The sequence below is a fragment of the Aquarana catesbeiana genome, linkage group LG13, assembly GCF_042186555.1.
Source record: "Aquarana catesbeiana isolate 2022-GZ linkage group LG13, ASM4218655v1, whole genome shotgun sequence".
In the NCBI taxonomy this organism is placed as follows: Eukaryota; Metazoa; Chordata; class Amphibia; order Anura; family Ranidae; genus Aquarana; species Aquarana catesbeiana.
This window is the reverse complement of record NC_133336.1, coordinates 48,009,704-48,032,339: the sequence shown is the minus strand read 5'-3', so window position 1 is coordinate 48,032,339 and position 22,636 is coordinate 48,009,704. Positions and strand designations below refer to the sequence as shown.

At 42.1% G+C, this 22,636-nt stretch overlaps 1 protein-coding gene across 1 annotated transcript in view; it reads left to right on the top strand.

Annotated features, from left to right (window-relative positions):
• NID2 (nidogen 2) overlaps nucleotides 1–22,636 on the top strand; it is a 119,906-nt gene that overhangs the window by 96,347 nt on the left and 923 nt on the right. Inside the window, 5 exon segments of the mRNA XM_073609210.1 lie at nucleotides 6,930–7,059; nucleotides 10,592–10,763; nucleotides 11,718–11,875; nucleotides 13,871–13,994; nucleotides 19,492–19,604. Coding sequence (XP_073465311.1) covers nucleotides 6,930–7,059; nucleotides 10,592–10,763; nucleotides 11,718–11,875; nucleotides 13,871–13,994; nucleotides 19,492–19,604 — 697 coding nt within the window.

Here is a 22,636-nt window from a genome sequence, read left to right as displayed (position 1 = left end):
GTTTCCTAAAATGCCCCGTATTGCCACATCCGTGATCAGGTCTGTATTGTTGGTAATCAGTAGGTTTAGTAACGCTTTGTTTCTAGTTGGTGCGTCTACCATCTGACCCATGAAATTGTCCTGCAAGACATTTAGGAACTGGCGAGCCTTAGACGAATGCGCGATTCCCTCTGCCCAGTCTATGTCTGGATAATTAAAATCCACCATTATCATGACACTTCCCATTCTTGCTGCTAATCCAAATTGTGATAGGAGGCCCCCCTCCCCGGTTAGGGGGCCTATAGCACCAGTATTATTTTCTCCTTAATGTCATCCCTTTGCATCTCTACCCATAAGGATTCCAACTCCTCCCTAGCTCCCTTTGTGATGTCCTCTCTCACATTCACTTGTACATTATTCTTGATATACAGGCATACCACTCCCCCTTTTTTACCCTCTCTATCCCTGCGATAAAGGGAATACTCTTGAATGGGTTCCAGTGAATCATGAGAGCTGTTGAACCATGTCTCTGAAATTCCCACACGTAGTGGTCGCATACTGACCTCTTATTGGATGTTCCGAGATTGCAACTAGGACTTGTTACTATACTTACCTTGGGTTTGTGTGCTTTGGTCAACCTACCACTAATGCCCCCAATACTACCCACTGGAATATTTTCCGAGCTGACTATTTCTACCTCTGGACCAACCCAAGACCCCTCCCCCCCCCATCACCTAGTTTAAAAGCCCCTCTAACTTTTTGGCCATCTTCACTCCCAGCAGATCTGCACCCTCCTCATTTAGGTGCAGTCCGTCCCTTCTATAGAACTGGTGACCGACTGAGAAGTCAGTCCAGTTCTCCAGGAACCCAAACCCCTCCTTACTACACCAGCTCCTCCGATCCACACACACTACTTGGCCAACACTCAGATACTCACAATATACCAGTACTCCCCAACACTCACAATACTCAGGTACTACCTGACACTAATACTCAATACAGCCCACGTGCACTCGCAGCACTCGTGTACTTCCAATACACAGGTACACACTCACACTACACAGGTACTTTGACCCCTGTTATAGCCTCCTGTTTTAAACTCTGGTTTTTAACTCACCACTTAGTCCAGTTCCACTTGGTCTAAGTTCTAGCAAGCAAAAAGGTGGCAAGGTCAAAGAGCAGCAGGCTCAAAATGAGTTCTGCAGAAAGTTATATAGGCCTCAAGCACCTGTTAACCACTCCCCTTAATTAGTAGGCTGAAGGAAGGAAAGAAAAAAAAAAAAAAAGGCTGTTTAAAAAGTGACAGGGTGTTAAAAAAGCTGCAAGGAAACCCCCCCCTCCCAAAAAAAAATATTAAAAATGCAACACAGCACTCACCAGCAGTCAAAAGCAAAACTTGTTCACACTCTCCACTCAAAGTTCACACTGTTCAGCTTCCAACCAGCAAGTCTGGCAGCTACCTACTTTGGAAAGATTTCCTCTATTTGTTGTCTCCAGGACAGGAAGTGAAGGGATTATATCCCTATGGGACACAGACATATTGTAAATTTGGAGCCCCCTGACAGGGGTTTTAACCACTCTGCTCTATCCAAAATAAAAATGGCATTAAATATACAGTGCGTTGAAAAAGTATTCATACCCCTTGACATTTTCCACATTTTGTCATGTTACAACCAAAAACGTAAATGTATTTTATTGGGATTTTATGTGATAGACCAACACAAAGTGGCACATAATTGTGAAGTGGAAGGAAAATGATAAAAGGTTTTCAATTTTTTTTTGCAAATAAGTATATGAAAAGTGTAGCGTATTTGTATTTAGCCCCCCTGAGTCAATACTTTTGTAGAACCACTGCACTTACAGCTGCAAGTCTTTCTGGGGATGTCTCTACCAACTTTTGCACATCTAGAGTGAAATTTTTGCCCATTCTTCTTTGCAAAATAGCTCAAGCTCTGTCAGATTGGATGGAGAGTGTCTGTGAACAACAATTTTCAAGTCTTCCCACAGATTCTCAATTTGATTTAAATCTGGACTGTGACTGGGCCATTCTAACACATGAATATGTTTTTGATCTAAACCATTCCATTGTAGCTCTGGCTGTATGTTTAGGGTCGTTGTCCTGCTGGAAGTTGAACCTCTACCTCAAGTCTTTTGCAGACTCTAGCAGGTTTTCTTCTAAGATTGCCCTGTATTTGACTCCATCCATGTTCCCATCAACTCTGACCGGCTTCCCTGTCCCTGCTGAAGAAAATTATCCCCACAACACGATGCTGCCACCACCATGTTTCACGGTGGGGATGGTGTGTTCAGGGTGATGTGCAGTGTTAATTTTCTGCCACACATAGTGTTTTGCTTATAGGCCAAAAAGTTCAATTTTGGTCTCATCTGACCAGAGCACCTTCCTCCACATTTTTGCTGTGTCCCCCACATGGCTTCTCAATAATGGCTTTCTTCTTGCCACTCTTCCATAAAGGCCAGATTTGTGGAGAGCACGACTAATAGTTGTCCTGTGGACAGATTCTCCCACCTGAGCTGTGGATCTCTGCAGCTCCTCCAGAGTTACCATGGGCCACTTGGCTGCTTCTCTGGTTAATGCTCTCCTTGCCCAGCCTGTCAGTTTAGGTGGACACCCATCTCTTGATAAGTTTGCAGTTGTACCATACTCTTTCCATTTTCGGATGATGGATTGAACAGTGCTCTGTGAGTTGTTCAAAGCTTGGGATGGTTTTTTTTTAACCTAACCCTGCTTTAAACTTCTCCACAACTTTATCCCTGCCCTGTCTGGTGTGTTCCTTGGCCTTCATGATGCGGTTTGTTCACTAAGGTTCTCTAACATACCTCTGAGGGCTTCAAAGAACAGCTGTATTTATACTGAGATTAAATTACACACAGGTGGACTCTATTTACTAATTAGGTGACTTCTGAAGTCAATTGGTTCCACTAGATTTTAGTTAGCGGTATCAGAGTAAAGGGGGCTGAATACAAATGCACGTCACACTTTTCACATATTTATTTGTAAAACATTTTGAAAACCATTTATAATTTTCCTTCCACTTCACAATTATCTACCACTTTGTGTTGGTCTATCAAATAAACTCCCAGTAAAATACATTTACATATTTGGTTGTAACATGAAAAATTTGGAAAATTTCAAGGGGTGTAAATATTTTTTCAAGGCACTGTACTTTAAAAAGTTTTATATTGCCATTTGAAGTCTTGAAAACCATCTTGTAGCTGTCCATAAAAGCCCAGCGCGGGACAGCGTTCGCTGTCGCACTGGTAAATCTTTTCCGCAGCCCAGCAATATTGCTTTCACCAGAGCAGGAAATGGGATCTGCGTCTCCGAAATAATTACAATGAACGTTACTGCCGTGTTAGCGGTCACAGAACACATTGATTCCCACAAGAAAGCAGATCTGACACATGTGTAGGTTGTAATGTGCTCCAGCCAAGTCTGCTGGAGGAGGCGGAGGTCTATGGTGTGCAGCTGTGCTGTGTGAGATTTGTTCCAGATCCCCTTCGGCCCTCCCAGAGAATCCTCGCCATTGTTAGTCAGCGAAAGCCTTGGGGAAGTACCTACAGCCCCTGTTCTGGGTTTTCTTTCCACTTCCATATGCTATGAGCCATGCTTTCCTGATTAGAATCGCTTGTAGAATGTTGGGGAAGGATGTTTTCAAATACTAATTAAAGTAGGAACTTGGCCAAAATGAATCAGGAAAAGCACGACACCAGTGACCAGACTGTTCTCATACCGGTCATACATTTTTGTTAAAGAATCAGTGCACTTTAATACAAAATACCTTTAGCCTTTAATCTGACCCACTCCATCGATGTGTAGTTACCCCAATCCGATGGCTTTGCTGTCCTGGGAATGACTGCGTGTTACAGCTCTTTAGACTTCTATGGGACTGTGTCCTGAGGTCGGACATGATCAGAGAAGGTCCCATAGAAGTCTATGGGTTGTAACACGCAGGCACAACCAGCACGATCTATAGCAGAACTGTGGCCAGCTGATGAAGCTCAATATCTATCTGTGATGGGTGGGTTAGGTCAGGGTAAGGGTGCAAAAGAAAAAGGATCAGTCCACTTTGTTTTACAATGCATGTACCCTTTAGGACCTCTAGACATGTGCAATTCGTTTAGTTCCGAGTTCGTTTTTTAACGAATTTTGACAAATTCGTTAATTCCGAAATATCCAAATTTTTCAATTTCCGAAATTACGAATTTACGAAATTCGAAAATCTGAAAAAAAGAAAGAAAATCAGTAAAATTTGAAATAATAACTAACTATTAAATTATAGGTATTGTAATTTCCTTTCAAATTTGGCTGTTAACGTAACAAGTATGAATTTATCCGAAGTTACGAATTATCTGAAATAACGAATGCTGTATCTAAACAAATGGAACATAACAATCTAATAATAATAAATAATAATAATAAAAACCTTTTTATTATTATTAATTTGTTCCATTCCATTTGTTAAGATGCGGCATTTGTTATTTCGGATAATTCGTAACTTCAGATAAATTTGTATGTGTTACGTTCACAAACAGCCAAATTTGAAAGGAAATTCCAATACCTATAATTTAATAGTTATGATTTTGAATTTTACTGATTGATTTTCTTGGATTCCCGAATTTCCGAAAAAAGCAAAAAAAAATGAATGAAACGAAAACTAACACATTTTTTGTCAGTGCACATGTCTAAAGACCTCATTTACATGATCCGTGTTTAGGGCTTCTCAGTCGCACCCACCTGCCTCCCAGATTGGGGTGATTGGCTGTGTCCGTACAGCTGCTGCATCCCCATAGACTTGAATGAGCTACCTGCACACAATACCTGGATGTTCAAACTGCATAAACACATAGCCCACTCAGGGACTACAGGCCTCGGTGTGAATGAGGCTTATAGATAAACTCTAGGCAAACCGTTAATTACACATAAGGCTTACACAGCTCTGACAAACAGCATAGTCATATTTGGCATGGCAGGGGATCAGGTTTTCTTCTGCTGCAGTTAGGGAACACCTATAGGTCTTGCCCCTCCTCCAGCCTGTGACTGGACAGTAAAAGAGAAGCAGAAGACTGATCAAGTTCATCTCTGTACCGTTCTGCTCTCACCCCTCCTTGTTGGCACATGAACACCGGAGCACAGCTGATTGGCTCCCTGATTGGGCTTCTTCTCCAGCCTGAGCCCTGCTATACAGGGACTTGAGGCTGATACTGAGTCACTTTCAGGTACACTAAAAAATAAAATGTAATGTCTTATTATTAAAGACATAGCTGTAATAATTTGCGTACTTTATATCTGCATGGAGTTCAGCTTTAGGCTAGGATATAGACAATCTGAGACACTGTATTGTCAAAAGTATTGGTACACCTGCCTTTACACGCACATGAACTTTAATGACATCTCAGTCTTAGTCTGTAGGGTTCAATATTGAGTTGGCCCACCCTGTACAGCTATAACAGCTTCAACTCTTCTGGGAAGGCTGTCCACAAGGTTTAGGAGCGTGTCTATGGGAATGTTTGACCAATCTTCCAGAAGCGCATTTGTGAGGTCAGGCGCTGATGTTGTACGAGAAGGCCTGGCTCGCAGTCTCCGCTCTAATTCACCCCAAAGGTGTTCTATCGGGTTGAGGTCAGGACTCTGTGCAGGCCAGTCAAGTTCCTTCACTCCAAACTCGCTCATCCATGTCTTTATGAACCTTGCTTTGTACACCGGTGTGCAGTCATGTTGGAACAGGAAGGGGCCAACCCCAAACTGTTCCTACAAAGTAGGGAGCATGAAATTGCTCAATATGTCTTGGTATGCTGACGCCTGAGCCAAGCCCAACCCATGAAAAACAGCCCCACACCATAATCCCCCCTCCACCAAATGATTTGGACCAGTGCACAAAGCAAAGTCCATAAAGGCATGTATGAGTGAGTTTGGGGTGGAGGAACTTGACTGGTCTGTAGAGTCCTGACCTCAACCCGATAGAACACCTTTGGGGTGAATTAGAGCGGAGACTGCAAGCCAGGCCTTCTCGTCCAACATCAGTGCCTGACCTCTCAAATGCTCTTCTGGAAGAATGGTCAAACTTTCCCATAGACACACTCCTAAACCTTGTGGAGAGCCTTCCCAGAAGAGTTGAAGCTGTTATAGCTGCAAAGGGTGGGCCAACTCAATATTGAACCCTACGGACTAAGACTGGGATGCCACTAAATTTCATGTGCATGTAAAGGCAGGCGTCCCAGTACTTTTGACAATATAGTGTATATGATCTCCTCGTCTTTTAAGTCTGGGTCAGGAATTTCGTTCAGTTGAAAAATGATTGGTACGGTTTTTTGGGGAGAATGTTAAAGGGACATCCATATAGGATGTCTATATCTCCCACCACTGCTATATTTGTGCAGTCTTCAGTACTGCCACTTGCACCAGTGACAATGGCTATATAGTCATAATGCGTAGCCCGGGTGGGGCTTGTCCGATTAGCCAAAACATATTTCCTTTAGCTCTTCTTAGAGTAAGGAAAGGTTTGTTGCCGTCTTTGTCCCATTTGGGAGATTTCCTTAATTTCTTGACCCCTGGATGCAACAGAGAGGAAATCTCTCCAAAGTGAGGGAAATCCAAACTCTGACAATGTTCACCAGAACGGGCATCACTATGGAAGGGTTTACTCTCATCCATTGTTTTATTGACAATCCTAAAATTTTTTTCTCCCAGTGACAATGGTCTCAGGGACAAATAGAGGCTTTAGGTACACTTTAAAGGAGGTTCTGATCTGACTTTGATGCATGCTTGTTCTGGGCAGTGATTCACACAGGGATCTGGCAGGAGTGAGGATGGGCAAAGTATAGGAAGCACTTGCTGGGGGGAGGGAAGGGATTTTTTTTCCTGGTAGGTACCTTTTTAAATATCAATTTTTCAATGGCAGAGGCTTGATGGCCCCATGTGTGTCTTGCAGGGATCCATAGTAGTGGGCATTGATTATGACTGCCAAGAGAAGAAAGTGTACTGGACCGACGTCTCTGGACGTACAATCAGTCGAGCCGGCCTGGAGCCCGGGGCGGAACCAGAAGTCATTATTAGCACAGGTAACTTTTTTTTTTTGTTTTACGTGTTTTTTTCCGATCAGCTCCACAAACTATGGCCCATAGCCGAACAATGCTACAAATATTGTAGGTAAATACAGCTGATTGTTTTAAGATAACCCATAGACATGTAATAAATTGTAAGATCTTATTGTGTCTGTACTATGTAATGGAATGAGAACATAATATTATTATTATACAGGATTTATATAGCGCCAACAGTTTACTCAGCGCTTTACAATATAAGAGGGTGACAATACAGTTATAATACAATAAAATACAAGAGGATTAAGAGGGCCCTGCTCAGAAGAGCTTACAATCTAATAGGGTGGGGCAGGTGGTACAAAAGGTTGTAACTGTGGGGAATGAGCTGGTGGAAGTGGTAGGAGATTAGTTGGAGACGTGATAGGCTTTCCTGAAGAGGTGAGTTTTCAGGGATTGCCTGAAGGTAGCAAGAGTAGGGGATAGCCGGACAGGTGGAGGTAGCGAGTTCCAGAGGATGGGAGAGGCTCTAGAGAAATCCTGGAGACAAGCATTAGAGCAGGAGACAAGAGAGCTTGAGAGTAGGAGGTCTTGAGAAGAGTGAAGAGGACGATTTGGGTGATATTTGGAGACAAGATTGGCTACCCCTTTATGACCAGAGATCAAATTGATGTCTAGATGCCCAGACCAAATTTACAGTGTCTGTATGCTTTGTTTAATGTGACAATAATCGTATAACAAATTCTCCCTAAATATTCTTTTTAAGGACATCTAAGTCAGATTAGGGCCTTAGGGCTCTTTCATACTGGCGGTAATGCTTGCTGCCCTCTGAAAAGCAGTCGGCAGTGGATTACTTATCAGAGGGTGGTATAGCAGTGGCTGGCAGGCATTCAGGAGGCTCTACTGCTGCCCTCTGTCTGTTTTTTTTAAATTGTTGAACAGGCTTAAAGTGGTTGTAAAAGCTAAAGGCTTTTTACCTTGGGGAATTCTCTGCATTAAGGTAAAAAAAAACCTTCTATGATCATCTCCTTCCCAGCCCCCCTAAATACTTGAGCCCAATGTCAATCCATCACTGTGCCCCAAATGAGGGAGGGGAGGGGGCCGAGCCACACTGTGTGTGTGTGTGTCAATAGCCCGGCTCATGATCGAGCCTACACGAGTGCCCTCATAGCAGGCAGCTTGCTATGGGGGTACTTTGAAGGGAGGAGCTAAGATGACAGGCGGGGGACCCCAGAAAAGGAGGGCCAGGACCACTCTGTGTAAAACCATTACACAGAGCAGGTAAGTATACAATGTTTATTATTTTAATAAAAAAAAAACAAAAAAAACTTTACAATCACTTTAAACTTGTATTTGATACAATTGTTTTATTAATACTGACTCAGCTTTTTTTTATTGTAAGCTGTGAATTTACAGTGGGGACAGAAAGTATTCAGACCCCCTTAAATTTTTCACTCTTTGTTATATTGCAGCCATTTGCTAAAATCATTTAAGTTCATTTTTTTCTCATTAATGTACACACAGCATCCCATATTCACAGAAAAAAACAGAATTGTTGACATTTTTGCAGATTTATTAAAAAAGAAAAACTGAAATATCGCATGGTCCTAAGTATTCAGACCCTTTGCTGTGACACTCATATATTTAATTCAGGTGCTGTCCATTTCTTCTGATAATCCTTGAGATGGTTCTACACCTTCATTTAAGTCCAGCTGTGTTTGATTATACTGATCGGACTTGATTAGGAAAGCCACACACCTGTCTATATAAGACCTTACAGCTCACAGTGCATGTCAGAGCAAATGAGAATCATGAGGTCAAATGAACTGCCTGAAGAGCTCAGAGACAGAATTGTGGCAAGGCACAGATCTGGCCAAGGTTACAAAAAATTTCTGCTGCACTTAAGGTTCCTAAGAGCACAGTGGCCTCCATAATCCTTCAATGGAAGACGTTTGGGACGACCAGAACCCTTCCTAGAGCTGGCCGTCCGGCCAAACTGAGCTATCGGGGGAGAAGAGCCTTGGTGAGAGAGGTAAAGAAGAACCCAAAGATCACTGTGGCTGAGCTCCAGAGATGCAGTCGGGAGATGGGACAAAGTTGTAGAAAGTCAACCATCACTGTAGCCCTCCACCAGTAGGGGCTTTAATGGCAGAGTGGCCTGACGGAAGCCTCTCCTCAGTGCAAGACACATGAAAGCCTGCATGGAGTTTGCTAAAAAAACACCTGAAGGACTCCAAGATGGTGAGAAATAAGATTCTCTGGTCTGATGAGACCAAGATAGAACTTTTTGACCTTAATTCTAAGCGGTATGTGTGGAGAAAACCAGGCACTGCTCATCACCTGTCCAATACAGTCCCAACAGTGAAGCCTGGTGGTGGCAGCATCATGCTGTGGGGGTGTTTTTCAGCTGCAGGGACAGAACGATTGGTTGCAATCGAGGGAAAGATGAATGTGGCCAAGTACAGGGATATCCTGGATGAAAACCTTCTCCAGAGTGCTCAGGACCTCAGACTGGGCCGAAGGTTTACCTTCCAACAAGACAATGACCCTAAGCACACAGCTAAAATAACAAAGGAGTGGCTTCACAACAACTCCGTGACTGTTCTTGAATGGTCCAGCCAGAGCCCTGACTTAAACCCAATTGTGCATCTCTGGAGAGACCTAAAAATGGCTGTCCACCAACGTTTACCATCCAACCTGACAGAACTGGAGAGGATCTGCAAGGAGGAATGGCAGAGGATCCCCAAATCCAGGTGTGAAAAACTTGTTGCATCTTTCCCAAAAAGACTCATGGCTGTATTAGATCAAAAGGGTGCTTCTACTAAATACTGATCAAAGGGTCTGAATACTTAGGACCATGTGATATTTCAGTTTTTCTTTTTTAATAAATCTGCAAAAATGTCAACAATTCTGTGTTTTTCTGTCAATATGGGGTGCTATGTGTACATTAATGAGGAAAAAAAATGAACTTAAATGATTTTAGCAAATGGCTGCAATGTAACAAAGAGTGAAAAATGTAAGGGGGTCTGAATACTTTCCGTCCCCACTGTATATTTAAATTCTTTTGATTTTTGTAATTGCGTCTATTGTGGTATTAGAGGCACACTGCCACCTTCAGGCAGCAGACACATCTGCAGGCTAATGGTTTATTTTGTGAATAAACCACTAACTAGTCTGTATGTGATCAATAAAATTGACTGTAAAGGCGATCAGATGATCTGGAATGACATGGATTGGCTCCTGATCATTGGGAGAGACCTGGAGCTAACATTTGAGAACTTGGAACTCTTACACAGCTGTGCGTTTCTTGTTCAAAGTTGGGAAAATTATTATTCCTACAGCACAGGGCACCGTTCCTGTGAATGTTTATAGCCAGATTAAAGGCACTTCTGCTTAAAAAGCTCGGCAGAATTGACATATTCTTGTACACAGATTTGCAGAGTTACCATGTCATAGGTTCAGTATATCTAATTTTTAGTGTGTGTGATTTATGAGACATACACGCGGTGTTACATTTCCACAATTTAAGCTTTTTGTTATGTTTTTATCTTAGATCTGATGAGTCCGGAAGGCCTGGCCATCGATTATCTGCGGAAAACTATGTTCTGGACTGACAGCGGCACTGATAAAATTGAGAGCGCGCGGCTGGATGGAACATTCAGGAAAACCCTGTTTGACACAAACCTGGTGAATCCTCGTGCCATCACTGTGGACGCTGTACGAGGGTAAGTAGCACTGGCCATTCAATGAAGGTACACTGTCCATTGTGTAGAGTTCATTTATTCAAGCCATAAAGACTTTTAATTTGTCAAAGTTAATGGTACCTTTGCCACATGACTGTTAGATAACAAGGTGATTGGCCATGTGTAGCAACTGGATTTTTGCTAAAACGTGATTGTTGGATAAGCAAATTCGCAAGTTTCAGCTTCTTTGGATTAGTAATGTATGGTATAACATGAACTATGGTCACCTTCCCTAACACCCCCTAAAATGCCCCGTTCTCCACTTACCTGAATTTCAGGGTGTTTCTTACTGCGGAAATCTCTGGATTTGAAGACTGCAAGTCCCTTCTGTCACTATGGCAGGGGAAATCCCAGATCACACCGGCGGCACATGATGTCACTACATTTGTAGAGCATTGTTTACCTCCTTCAGCCCCAGAAGGTCCACACCTCCCCTACAGACCTGGGGCTGGAGATAAGCAATTGCAGGAACCTGTGCTGTGTGGCTGCAGTGCAGGCCTGAATGCAAACAATGAATAAATGTATTGTTTTATTTGGGTGAATTATTTTTTTGCAAAAGGTGGACTGTGCCTTTTTAATTCTCCATTGTTTTATTTTTATATATATATATATATATTCCAAAGACATGCTGGTAGGTTAATTGGATCCTGTCTAAATTGGCCCTAGTATGTATATGTAGGAATGTGAGTTAGGGACCTTAGATTGTAAGCACCTTGAGGGTAGGGACTGATGTGAATGCACAATATAATATATCTAGCGCTGCGTAAATTGACGGCGCTATACAAGTACCTGAAATAATAATATATATATTATCATATAAATTCTTTCAAACGCTTTTTTTTTTTTTCAATAACTCTTTATTATTTGTGGACAGAGGAAGAGGTGGATTGAAATATAACACAGATACTTATTGCTCTCTCTGTCTCACCCCCACAGGAACCTGTACTGGACAGACTGGAACAGGGAAGCTCCAAAGATCGAAACCTCTTACGTAGACGGCTCAAACAGGAGGATTCTGGTCAATGATAATCTTGGCTTACCCAATGGACTGACATTTGATCCTTTCTCCAAACAAATATGTTGGGCAGATGCAGGTACTTTTATTTATATACTGTTCTCGTCTTCTACACTATTTTTTTAACTTAACCATTTACTTGGCTGCTGATTTAGGTTTAGACTGAATCTGTTGTAGCCATTCTGAATGAAGAGGGATAACCCTGCAAATGCAAGTAAGCAGAATCCAGCAGACTTGCAAACCCTTTTTTCAAGGCTTGATTACCTAGATATAAACTTGAAGGATAAAACTGATCCGGCAACACATTTCAGATCTACACCTGACCCCATGGGGCTGATTTACTAAAACCGCAGAGTGCAAAATCTGGTGCAGCTCTGCATGGTAGCCAATCAGCTTCTAACATGTTCAATTAAGCTTTGACCAAAAATAAAAACAGATTATTTTTTCTCTTTCTATGCAGAGCTCGACCAGATATTTCACGCTCCAGTTTTAGTAAATCAACCCCCATGAGTCATAGCTTGTTGTGACCCAGATTGTATGCTACTGTTACCATGTATGGGCAGCCTGATTATACTCAAGTTGAGCGATAAACTTGGGTACAACCAGCCTGTCTGATTTTTCCTGCGATCATTGCTAGCAGCTATAGCCGCTAGCAATAATCCCTGTGTTCTCCCGAATGGGACGGCTCCCCCTGCCCAGAGAACACAATATGTAAGACAAAAACAATTCCATAGCTCAACTCACCAACCAGTCTGCTGACCAACCAAATTAACCAGTCTAACCGTCTGTTAAAAGCAGGGGTTTAGTTAGCACACATTTGCAAACGCATGTGAAAGCTGCAAGGCCTCGTCACGGCCTTGGAAGCACATACATGGAATGGATAGATGTGGGGCAGGTAAGCCTGGAGGCAGCCCAAGCCCCCTTAAAGGAACAGGAGGACACTGGACACCCAGCAAGAGCACAGTGGCAGCAAAGGTGCAGTGTGTCCCCGGACCATATATACGAACAGTAACAAAAAAACTGGCCACTGCCCCCACCTATAACTGGCCTTCACAGCAAGGAGCACATGGAGGGACATATACATAGTTCAACTCACCAACTAGTCTGCTGACCTGCCCCACATCTATCCATTCCATGCATGTGCTTCCACTGTGGAGACACTTATAAATTTGTAGTGTTAGGACTGCAAGCCACACAGGGTGCCATGACGAGGCCTTGCAGCTTTCACATGCGTTTGCTAACTAAACCCCTGCTTTTAATAGACAGTTAGACAGCTTAATTTGGTTGGTCAGCAGACTGGTTGGTGAGTTGAGCTATTGAATTGTTTTTGTCTTACATGTATATGCCCCTCCATGTGCTCCTTGCTGTGGGGGCAGTGGCCAGTTTTTTGTTTTTGTTTTGTCAGAGTACACAATAGCTTCATGGGAGGGATTCCCCATCAACGCTGACTGTGTTGATTGGGGGAATAAAGTAATTTTCTTTAGTTTGCAGGAAAGAAAATCTCTTCATCTATGACTGGCTTTAGGCTCCTTTTGGATGGGGGCAGACTCCACATAGATAAGCAGGGGATCTGTTCGCTGATCAGAGCAGGTGGATGACAGGCCTGTGTCTGCTCAATTTCTGCAGAGCAGAATCAAACAGAGCCGGCGTTACTCTATGGGCAGTCAGGTGTAAACAGACTTAATTGTCCGTTTTACATTCGACTGCCCTCCAATCTCCCTACAGATACCCTTACAATTTTTTTTATTCTTTATTGACGGATTGGACGTAGGTGGTGTAAAGGGACACAAGTTCGTTTACACCTGCCAGTCTATAGGGATGAATGGAGGATCCAATCAGGTCCGCCTGAAAAACTGACAGGCAGACCTGACTGGACCCTTCATGTGAAAGGGAGCTTAAACAGACTCCTTTTTTCATAACTGTAGCAGTATTTTTTTTTTTTTTACAAGTGGGTACACAAGTAGTGTGATCAATGGATGCTAAATGCACTCAGCCATTACTCAGGTTTACCATTAAGGAATACCTAGTATGCTGCGTTTTGTTCATGGTGATTTATTTTTTATTTTTTCCCCAGGAACTAAGAAACTAGAATGTATTCTTTCCAATGGAAGTGGACGGCGAGTGATACAGAGTAACCTCAATTATCCCTTCAGTGTTGTGGGCTTCGCCAATCACTTCTACCACACGGACTGGAGGAGGTAAGAAAGGACCATTACTTCCAATTGATTTAGGGCTCGTTCACACCAGAACACAGTGCGGGAAACCAACAGTTTGTGTGCATTTTCCACACTGCATTCAAAATGCACTGGGTGTCATAAAATAAACAACGCCCCAATTGCAGCTTGCAAATGCAGTGTGTTTGCTTGTAGCAGATTGCATGATACTGCACTACCATGTAATCTGATGCAGTGTGCTTTTAGTGCATACACTACTTTTGCTGCAAACTAGTGTTATTTTAGATGAATGGGTTGAAAATTGCACCACACGGAGTTGCAGTGTGTCAGGTGTTACCCGGCCCTTAGAGTAAAGGATTTATTTGTGTCCAATTCCTTTAAAATTTTTAGTCTGTCCAGTACAGGGCCTTCTGGCTGACATTGCCTGAACCCCAACATTTAATGGCTCAGTGTCAGAACCTTTGTGGTAAGTCAGGCAGATGTCTAGGCCCTGTGTTTTAACATAATTCCTAGGCATTTAAAAAGAAAAAAAAAAAAAAATCTATAATGGTGCTTTAGATTAAAAGAAAGTATACCAATCTACCTGACAGGTTCACATTAAAGTGGAAATTCAGCCAAAACCTACTCTCTGCCACATTCTAAACCTAATCTATCTGGTCCTGTAAATAGAAATCACTATACTTGCCAGTTCTGCAGCTGCTCCGGTCTGGTCCCACGCTGAGCTGTCAGCAGCGGCTTTCAGTGTGTGCAGAAAAGAGCCGACAACGGAAGTCCCTTAGTAAGTCTTTGGGTGATGTCACTTCACAGCCGTTGTCGGTTCTCTCCTTCACACAGCATCTACTGCTGGAGACCGGATCGGCTTCAGAAAAGGTAAGTACAGCGATCTTCTCTTTATAGGTCTATATTAGTTTTAGAATGTGGCTAAGAGTAGATTTAGCATTAGATTCCACTTTAAGGGGTCAGTTCACCCATAACTAGTATTTAAATGTTTGGGCAGATGATGGAGGGATAATTCAATTATTATCTCAGGGGTAAGGGTTTGTGCACTTATGTGACATCACCTCTCTGCCTCTCCACCTTTTCCAATCAGAGAATGCTTTGCATTCATTCAGAAATAACAAAACATTCTATGAATGGCACTCGTGCCGCGCAGCCAATCGTGTTATAAGGCAGCTGCTCAGCACGGGACCTGGAAGCAAGTCACAGGAATAGTCATGTCTACTTCCAGGGGCATCGGCCAGGTATGATACAGTGGGGCAAAAAAGTATTTAGTCAGCCACCAATTGTGCAAGTTCTCCCACTTAAAAAGATGAGAGAGGCCTGTAATTGTCATCATAGGTATACCTCAACTATGAGAGACAAAATGTGGAAACAAATCCAGACAATCACATTGTCTGTCTGATTTTTGAAAGAATTTATTTGCAAATTATGGTGGAAAATAAGTATTTAGTCACCTACAAACAAGCAAGATTTCTGGCTCTCACAGACCTGTATCTTCTTCTTTAAGAAGCTCCTCTGTCCTCCACTCATTACCTGTATTAATGGCACCTGTTTGAACTTGTTATCAGTATAAAAGACACCTGTCCACAACCTCAAACAGTCGCACTCCAAACTCCACTACGGTGAAGACCAAAGATCTGTTGAAGGACACCAGAAACAAAATTGTAGACCTGCACCAGGCTGGGAAGACTGAATCTGCAATAGGCAAGCAGCTTGGTGTGAAGAAATCAACTGTGGGAGCAATAATTAGAAAATGGAAGACATACAAGACCACTGATAATCTCCCTCGATCTGGGGCTCCACGCAAGATCTCACCCCGTGGGGTCAAAATGATCACAAGAACGCTGAGCAAAAATCCCAGAACCACACAGGGGGACCTAGTGAATGACCTGCATAGAGCTGGGACCAACGTAACAAAGGTTACCATCAGTAACACACTACTCTGCCAGGGACTCAGATCCTACAGTGCCAGACGTGTCCCCCTGCTTAAGCCAGTACATGTCCGGGCCCGTCTGAGGTTTGCTAGAGAGCATTTGGATGATCCAGAAGAGGATTTGGAGAATGTCATATGGTCAGATGAAACCAAAGTAGAACTGTTTGGTAGAAACACAACTCGTCGTGTTTGGAGGAGAGAGAATGCTGAGTTGCAACCAAAGAACACCATACCTACTGTGAAGCATGGGGGTGGCAACATCATGCTTTGGGGCTGTTTCTCTGCAAAGGGAACAGGATGACTGATCCATGTACATGAAAGAATGAATGGGGCCATGTATCGTGAGATTTTGAGTGCAAACCTCCTCACATCAGCAAGGGCATTGAAGATGAAACGTGGCTGGGTCTTTCAGCATGACAATGATCCCAAACACACTGCCCGGGCAACGAAGGAGTGGCTTCATAAGAAGCATTTCAAGGTCCTGGAGTGGCCTAGCCAGTCTCCAGATCTCAACCCCATAGAAAACCTTTGTAGGGAGTTGAAAGTCCATGTTGCCCAGCCACAGCCCCAAACCATCACTGCTCTAGAGGAGATCTGCATGGAGGAATGGGCCAACATACCAGCAACAGTGTGCGACAACTAGAGGTCGACCGATATATCGGCTGATATTTGGCTTTTTTTACTTAATCGCATCAGCCGATTGTGCTGATAAAAAAAGCCGATTATAACTTCAGTGGGACTTGCAAATGACTTCTGTAATAGAAGTCAATTGCAAGTTGTCTGAAGGTTTCTTTTCTCCTCCTCTGGGCAGCCTGCCAAGTCTGATAAGAAGATACATTTGTATCTCTTTGGGTTCTTTTATCAATAGACTGAACTCCGTGTGTAGAAGTTCTCAGTTTAACCATTTAAAGACTAAATCTTTTTTGACATTTGTTGCTTACAAGTAAAAATTCAGTATTTTCTGCTTGAAAATCACTTGGAACCCCCAAACATTATATATATTTTTTTTAGCGGAGACCCTAGGGAATAAAATAGCGGTTGTTGCAATATTTTATGTCACACGGTATTTGCGCAGCGGTCTTTCAAACGCAATTTTTTAAAATAAAATACACTAATTAAAAAAAAAATAAATAAATAAGCAGTAAAGTTAGCCCATTTTTTTTCGTCCAAAAGTTTTGGTTACCTGTTTTTGTGTATTTAATATTTAAGATATAGTTTTTTTTTTTTAATCTAAATTATACATACAAGTGAACTGATTGGAGGTTTGTTTTGTTCAATAAATGTTTAAATGTAAAAAATTTTCTGTATCACTTATTACTTAAGGTTGCTTTCACACTGGAGCGGGCAGGCGTTGACGGTAAAACGCTGTTAGTTTTAGCGGCGCTTTACCGTCATTTTAGCGGCGCTATTCGGCTGCTAGCGGGGCGCTTATAACCCAGCTAGCGGCCAAGGAAGGGGTTAAATGCGCCCCTGAAGTGCTGCTGCTGAAACGCTTTGCAGCCGCTTCGGCAGCGGTGTGCATTCATTTCAATGGGCAGGAGTGGTGGAGGAGCGGTATACACCGCTCCAAAGACATCCTGCCAGCGCATCGCCTCAGTGTGAAAGCACTCGGGATATCACACTGAGACTGTAGGGAAGCCGTTTTACAGGCACTTTACAGGCGCTATTTTTAGCCCAAAAGCGCCTAAAAAAACGCCCCAGTGTGAAAGGGGTCTAACTGTTAGATTTTATGAGATGAAGGGGGAAAAAGAAAAAAAAAAAAAAAATCGGCCTAATATATCGGCATCACATATCGGCCATCGGCCACCGTGATTTCTAAATATCGGCATCGGCCAGAGAAAAACCCATATCGGTCGACCTCTAGTGACAACCTTGTGAAGACTTATAGAAAACGTTTTACCTCTGTTATATATCCTTTGTTGGCAAAAACAAAGTATTGAGATGAACTTATGATATTGACCAAATACTTGTTTTCCACCATAATTTGCAAATAAATTCTTTCAAAAATCAGACAATGTGATTGTCTGGATTTGTTTCCACATTTTGTCTCTCATAGTTGAGGTATACCTATGATGACAATTACAGGCCTCTCTCATCTTTTTAAGTGGGAGAACTTGCACTATTGGTGGCTGACTAAATACTTTTTTGCCCCACTGTATACATAATTCTTCTTTATTGAGATCTGCCACTTTGTCAATTTATAGTGATTGTCTATGCAATGTCCTTCTTAAACCCACCTCTCCAAGCACTCCCCACCACACCTTCCTCTTGTGCAGCTGCAACCAAAATACCAAATATCAGCTGGTGTCTGAGCCTAGAAGGAGCAGGGATGGCATCCACCCTCCATCATGTAACAGTGCCCAAATTCTGCATCACAGAAGCTTACATGCTTCCCACAAAGTATTTTGTGCTGACTGGGGCAGAGGTAGATTGATGGAGGTAACTAGCAGTGGTTTGGGGGTACACACAAAGTCATTTTTTTCTGAATGGTTAAATTAATGGTGTCTTTTTAAACACCGGTGCAATGTATAGCCATATTACCCAGGTAAAACCAGAAAGCTTTCCAGTGACCCCAGTAGACACCCCTACAACTGATACAAGCAGATATGTAATATTCATCATCCTATACATTCACTTCCAAACTTACCAGATCAGACTTCAAGGAACAGTTCACCCTTGGGAACATGTTCCTGCAGTCTCTCTCCACACCCGCTGTCACAATTTTTGAAAAGAAGGCAGCCATGCAGGACTCCGCCCACACGTCCATGTCATTCATTTACAGAGTTCTGCGAATGAATGAATACAAGTACCAACATCCTTTCCTTGTAGTTCTCAATGAACTAGCAGGGTGCTGGTGAGTGCGATAGGTTGTTCATTGATGCTTCCTGTCATTCAGTAACTGCCTGCCCATGTTGGAGGTACAGAGAGCCAGCTACACTGACAGTCAGCAGGAGCCTGAGATTGTACTGGTGATCTGCCGATTGCAGGTGAACTTCTCCTTTAACCACTTCAATATCGGGCACTTTTCCAGACTAATTTTCTGTGAATTTTACTGCTATAAGCAAATATTACTGAATGACAGTGTGTCGACACTGTGTATTATTGTGATAAGCCACAGCTAATCACATGGTACAACTGGGCTGCGATTGGCCCTGTCTGTGCAATGTGATCACTAACCAATCACAGCTAGCAATACAATTGTGTACAATGAAAGGAAGCCATTCATTGTTTACAACGGTCATGTGATCTGCTGTGGTTGGTCATAGCGATCACATGGTGCCAGCAGTGAGCTGGTACACTGATCAGTCGTTCCCAGGAGGACGTCATATGTATGTCCTCCCAGAATAGGGTTCTCACCCGAACTTCCTTTTACAAAATGCGCGGGTGAGAAGCAGTTAGCATGTCAAATGAGGTTTCAACTTGCTTGCCATTCACATCCTTTTCTGCCATTTAAATCAGACTTCAGTCTTTTTCATGTTTTGCTAAGCTGGCCTGCCTCACATTGACATGATGCAGCAAGGATAACACATGCGGGTTAGGTTTCTGGTGTAAAAGCATTTTGTAGCTGAATTCTTCTGTCTTTTCCAGGGACGGTGTGATATCCATAAATAAAGAAAACGGACAGATCACAGAGGAATATCTCCCAGAACAGCGATCACACCTCTATGGAATAACAGCAATATATCCATATTGTCCTTCTGGTGAGTCTCCACATTGTGTACTTGTACACGTTTCTTTGTGATGGTTTGCATCTACGATTTAAAAAAAAAAAAAAAAAAAATCCAATGTTTTGTCCACAGTGGTGTTAAAGTATCAGGACCCGATATCTATTTTGATTCATCTTTATTTCAGAACATGCCATTTTGGGACTGGCAGGTCCTTCAGTGCTATAATGCCAATGTACAGATCATTATAGGTGTTTGACTGTGTCATGCCACTCACGTGCTGCACGCCAGAATAACACAGAGGGCACCTCACCCTGTATCAACCTGGAGACTAGGGGCCAGGTGCAAGCTTCAGATTTGGTCAGAAATAAAAAGAAAAGCATTAAAGTTTACACACTATACTGACACAAACATTTTTCTTCTTCTTACTGCAGTATAATACACACAAACTATCAGTGATTTGTAAAATTTTATATTGGAGCAAAATAAGACCTTTTGATCTACAATGGGAAAAAAAAGTGAGCTGGCAATACACAGGGGAATTCATAAAAGGGTGATATAGACGCCCTTTAGAATTCTGCTGGTGCTTGTGCCCGATTCATGTATCTATGAATAGGTCCATGTGCCCACCCTGGCCACACTAATGGGCACATGGCTGAAGAGTTTTGTACTGGGGTGGGCAGAGACTAGTTCCCCCATCCGATGCCCTTTACTTTGATTTACGAGGTAAGACCCTAATCAGTAAAACTTTTTTTTTTCAAATACACTAAGGTGGATATTTATAAAAGCAATTAACCTGACATTCACTGCAGGAGAATCTTTCTGGTACATGCATTTTAACCACTTCCGGACCACCCACTGTATATATACGTCGGCACTTTAAAGATGGTTATCTCGGCAACGGCAGCAGCTGCCATAACTGAGATATCCATCTCTTCAGTGAGCGGTCCGGTTTATGATAATGGTGTTCTCTGCGGTGAATTTGCCGCAAGATCATTTTTAATCGGCGGCGGGAGAGGGGACCCCTCCCCCATGATTAACGGAGCCGTCGATTGTGGTGGAGGCGACCGGGTCCTCTTCCTAGCTGGGTATGGATACGAGTGAGGGCAAGATGGCCCCCACATCATAGCAGGGCAGAAGCGACATCAAAACATCACTTCTACCCATACTTCTTAAAAAAAAGGGACATTTTTTCTTTTGTCATTTTTTCAAATGACTTTTTTTTTTTTTCAATTGCATTTAAGTCCAAATATGAGACCTGAGGTCTTTTTGACCCCAGAGCTCATATTTAAGAGGTCCTGTCATGCTTTTTTCGATTACAAGGAATGCTTACATTCCTTGTAATAGGAATAAAAGTTACCCAATTTAAAAAAAAATTTTTTTTTTTTTTAGGTTTTAAAATCAATAAAATAAGAAAAAATGTAGTTTTTTTTTAAAGCGCCTCGTCCCGACGAGCTCACACGCATAAGCAAACACAAACGTAACAAGCGCCCGCATATGAAAACTGTGTTCAAACCACACATGTGAGGTATCGCCGCGATCGGTAGAGTGAGAGCAATAATTCTAGCCCTAGACCTCCTCTATAACTCAAAACATGCAACCTGTAGAATTTTTTAAACGTCGCCTATGGAGATTTTCGAGGGTAAAAGTTTGATGCCATTCCACGAGCGGGTGCAATTTTGAAGCGTGACATGTTGGGTATCAATTTACTCGGCATAACATTATCTTTCACAAATAGGAAAAAAAAATTGGGCTAACTTTACTGTGCAAATACGGAGTGACAAAAAGTATTGCAATGACCGCCATTTTATTCTCTAGGGTGTTAGAACCCCCAAACATTATACTTTTTTTTTTTTTTCTAAGTAATTTTCTTGCACTTGAAATTTGGCGACTTTGGAGTTGCACTAGTTTTGAACGAAGCCTCATTCATTACTTTCTAAATATGGCCCTAAGTAATGACCCAAACAAAGAAAAATCACTGTGCTGAAGTCAAACTACTAGCTCATTCTGATGTATTACTATAGGTTAGTGCACTTACATCTTTGCTGAACAAGGCTTTAGGACTCATGTACAGTGCTATCCTACCCAACTCTGCAACTTAAATTGTCAATTCTTGCAGTAAAACATACATAATGTTATTACCACTGTAGGCAGTCTTAAAGGTTTCTCCCAAGTAGGGGCAATAACCGAGGATACGGTGGAGAACAATGTGCCATAGTTTTGTGCATTTGTATCACTTGCAATAAAGCTTGTTAAAAGGGAGGGGGGAAGCAAGTTCAGTACTTAAAATAATCTTAATGTAAGAATCTGATTTGTAATAGACTTTTTTTTTCCCCAAAAGGTTTAACCACTTCAAAACCAGGCCTATTTCTGACACTTGCTATTTACAAGTTAAAATCTGGATTTTTTGCCAGAAAATTACTTGGAACCCCCAAATAAAAAAAAAATATATTATACATACATCTTAGAGAATAACATGGCGGTCATTGCAATATTTTATGTCGCAGGGTATTTGTGCAGCGGTCTTTCAAACGCTTTTTTGGGAAAAAATCGTTTTATTTAAAAAGAAAATGGTAAAGTTAGCCCAATTTTTTTGCATATTGTGAAAGATGATGTTATGATGTGTAGATAGATACCTTATATGTTACACTTAATTGCACACGCGTGTGGAATAGCGACAAACTATGGTACTTAAAAATGTTTAACGGTTACCAGTTTAGAGTTAGAGTAGTTCTTTGCTAGAATTATTGCTCTCGCTCTAATGATCGCAGTGATACCTCAAATGTGTGATTTGAATATGGTTTACATTTGCGGGCGCAACTTACAAATGCATTTTCTTTGGTGTGCGAGCATGGGGTTTTTTACTGTCCCTTTTAAAAAAATATATATATATCTGATCACTTTTATTGCTGTCACAAGGAATGTAAACATACCTTGTGACAGTAATAGGCAGTCACAGGTACTCTTTATGGAGGGATCGGGGGCCTAAAAGACCCCAAATCCCTCCTCCTGCACGTCAAAGTATTCAAAATCTACGTGTTTGAATACCTTCGATTTTTTTTTTTTTT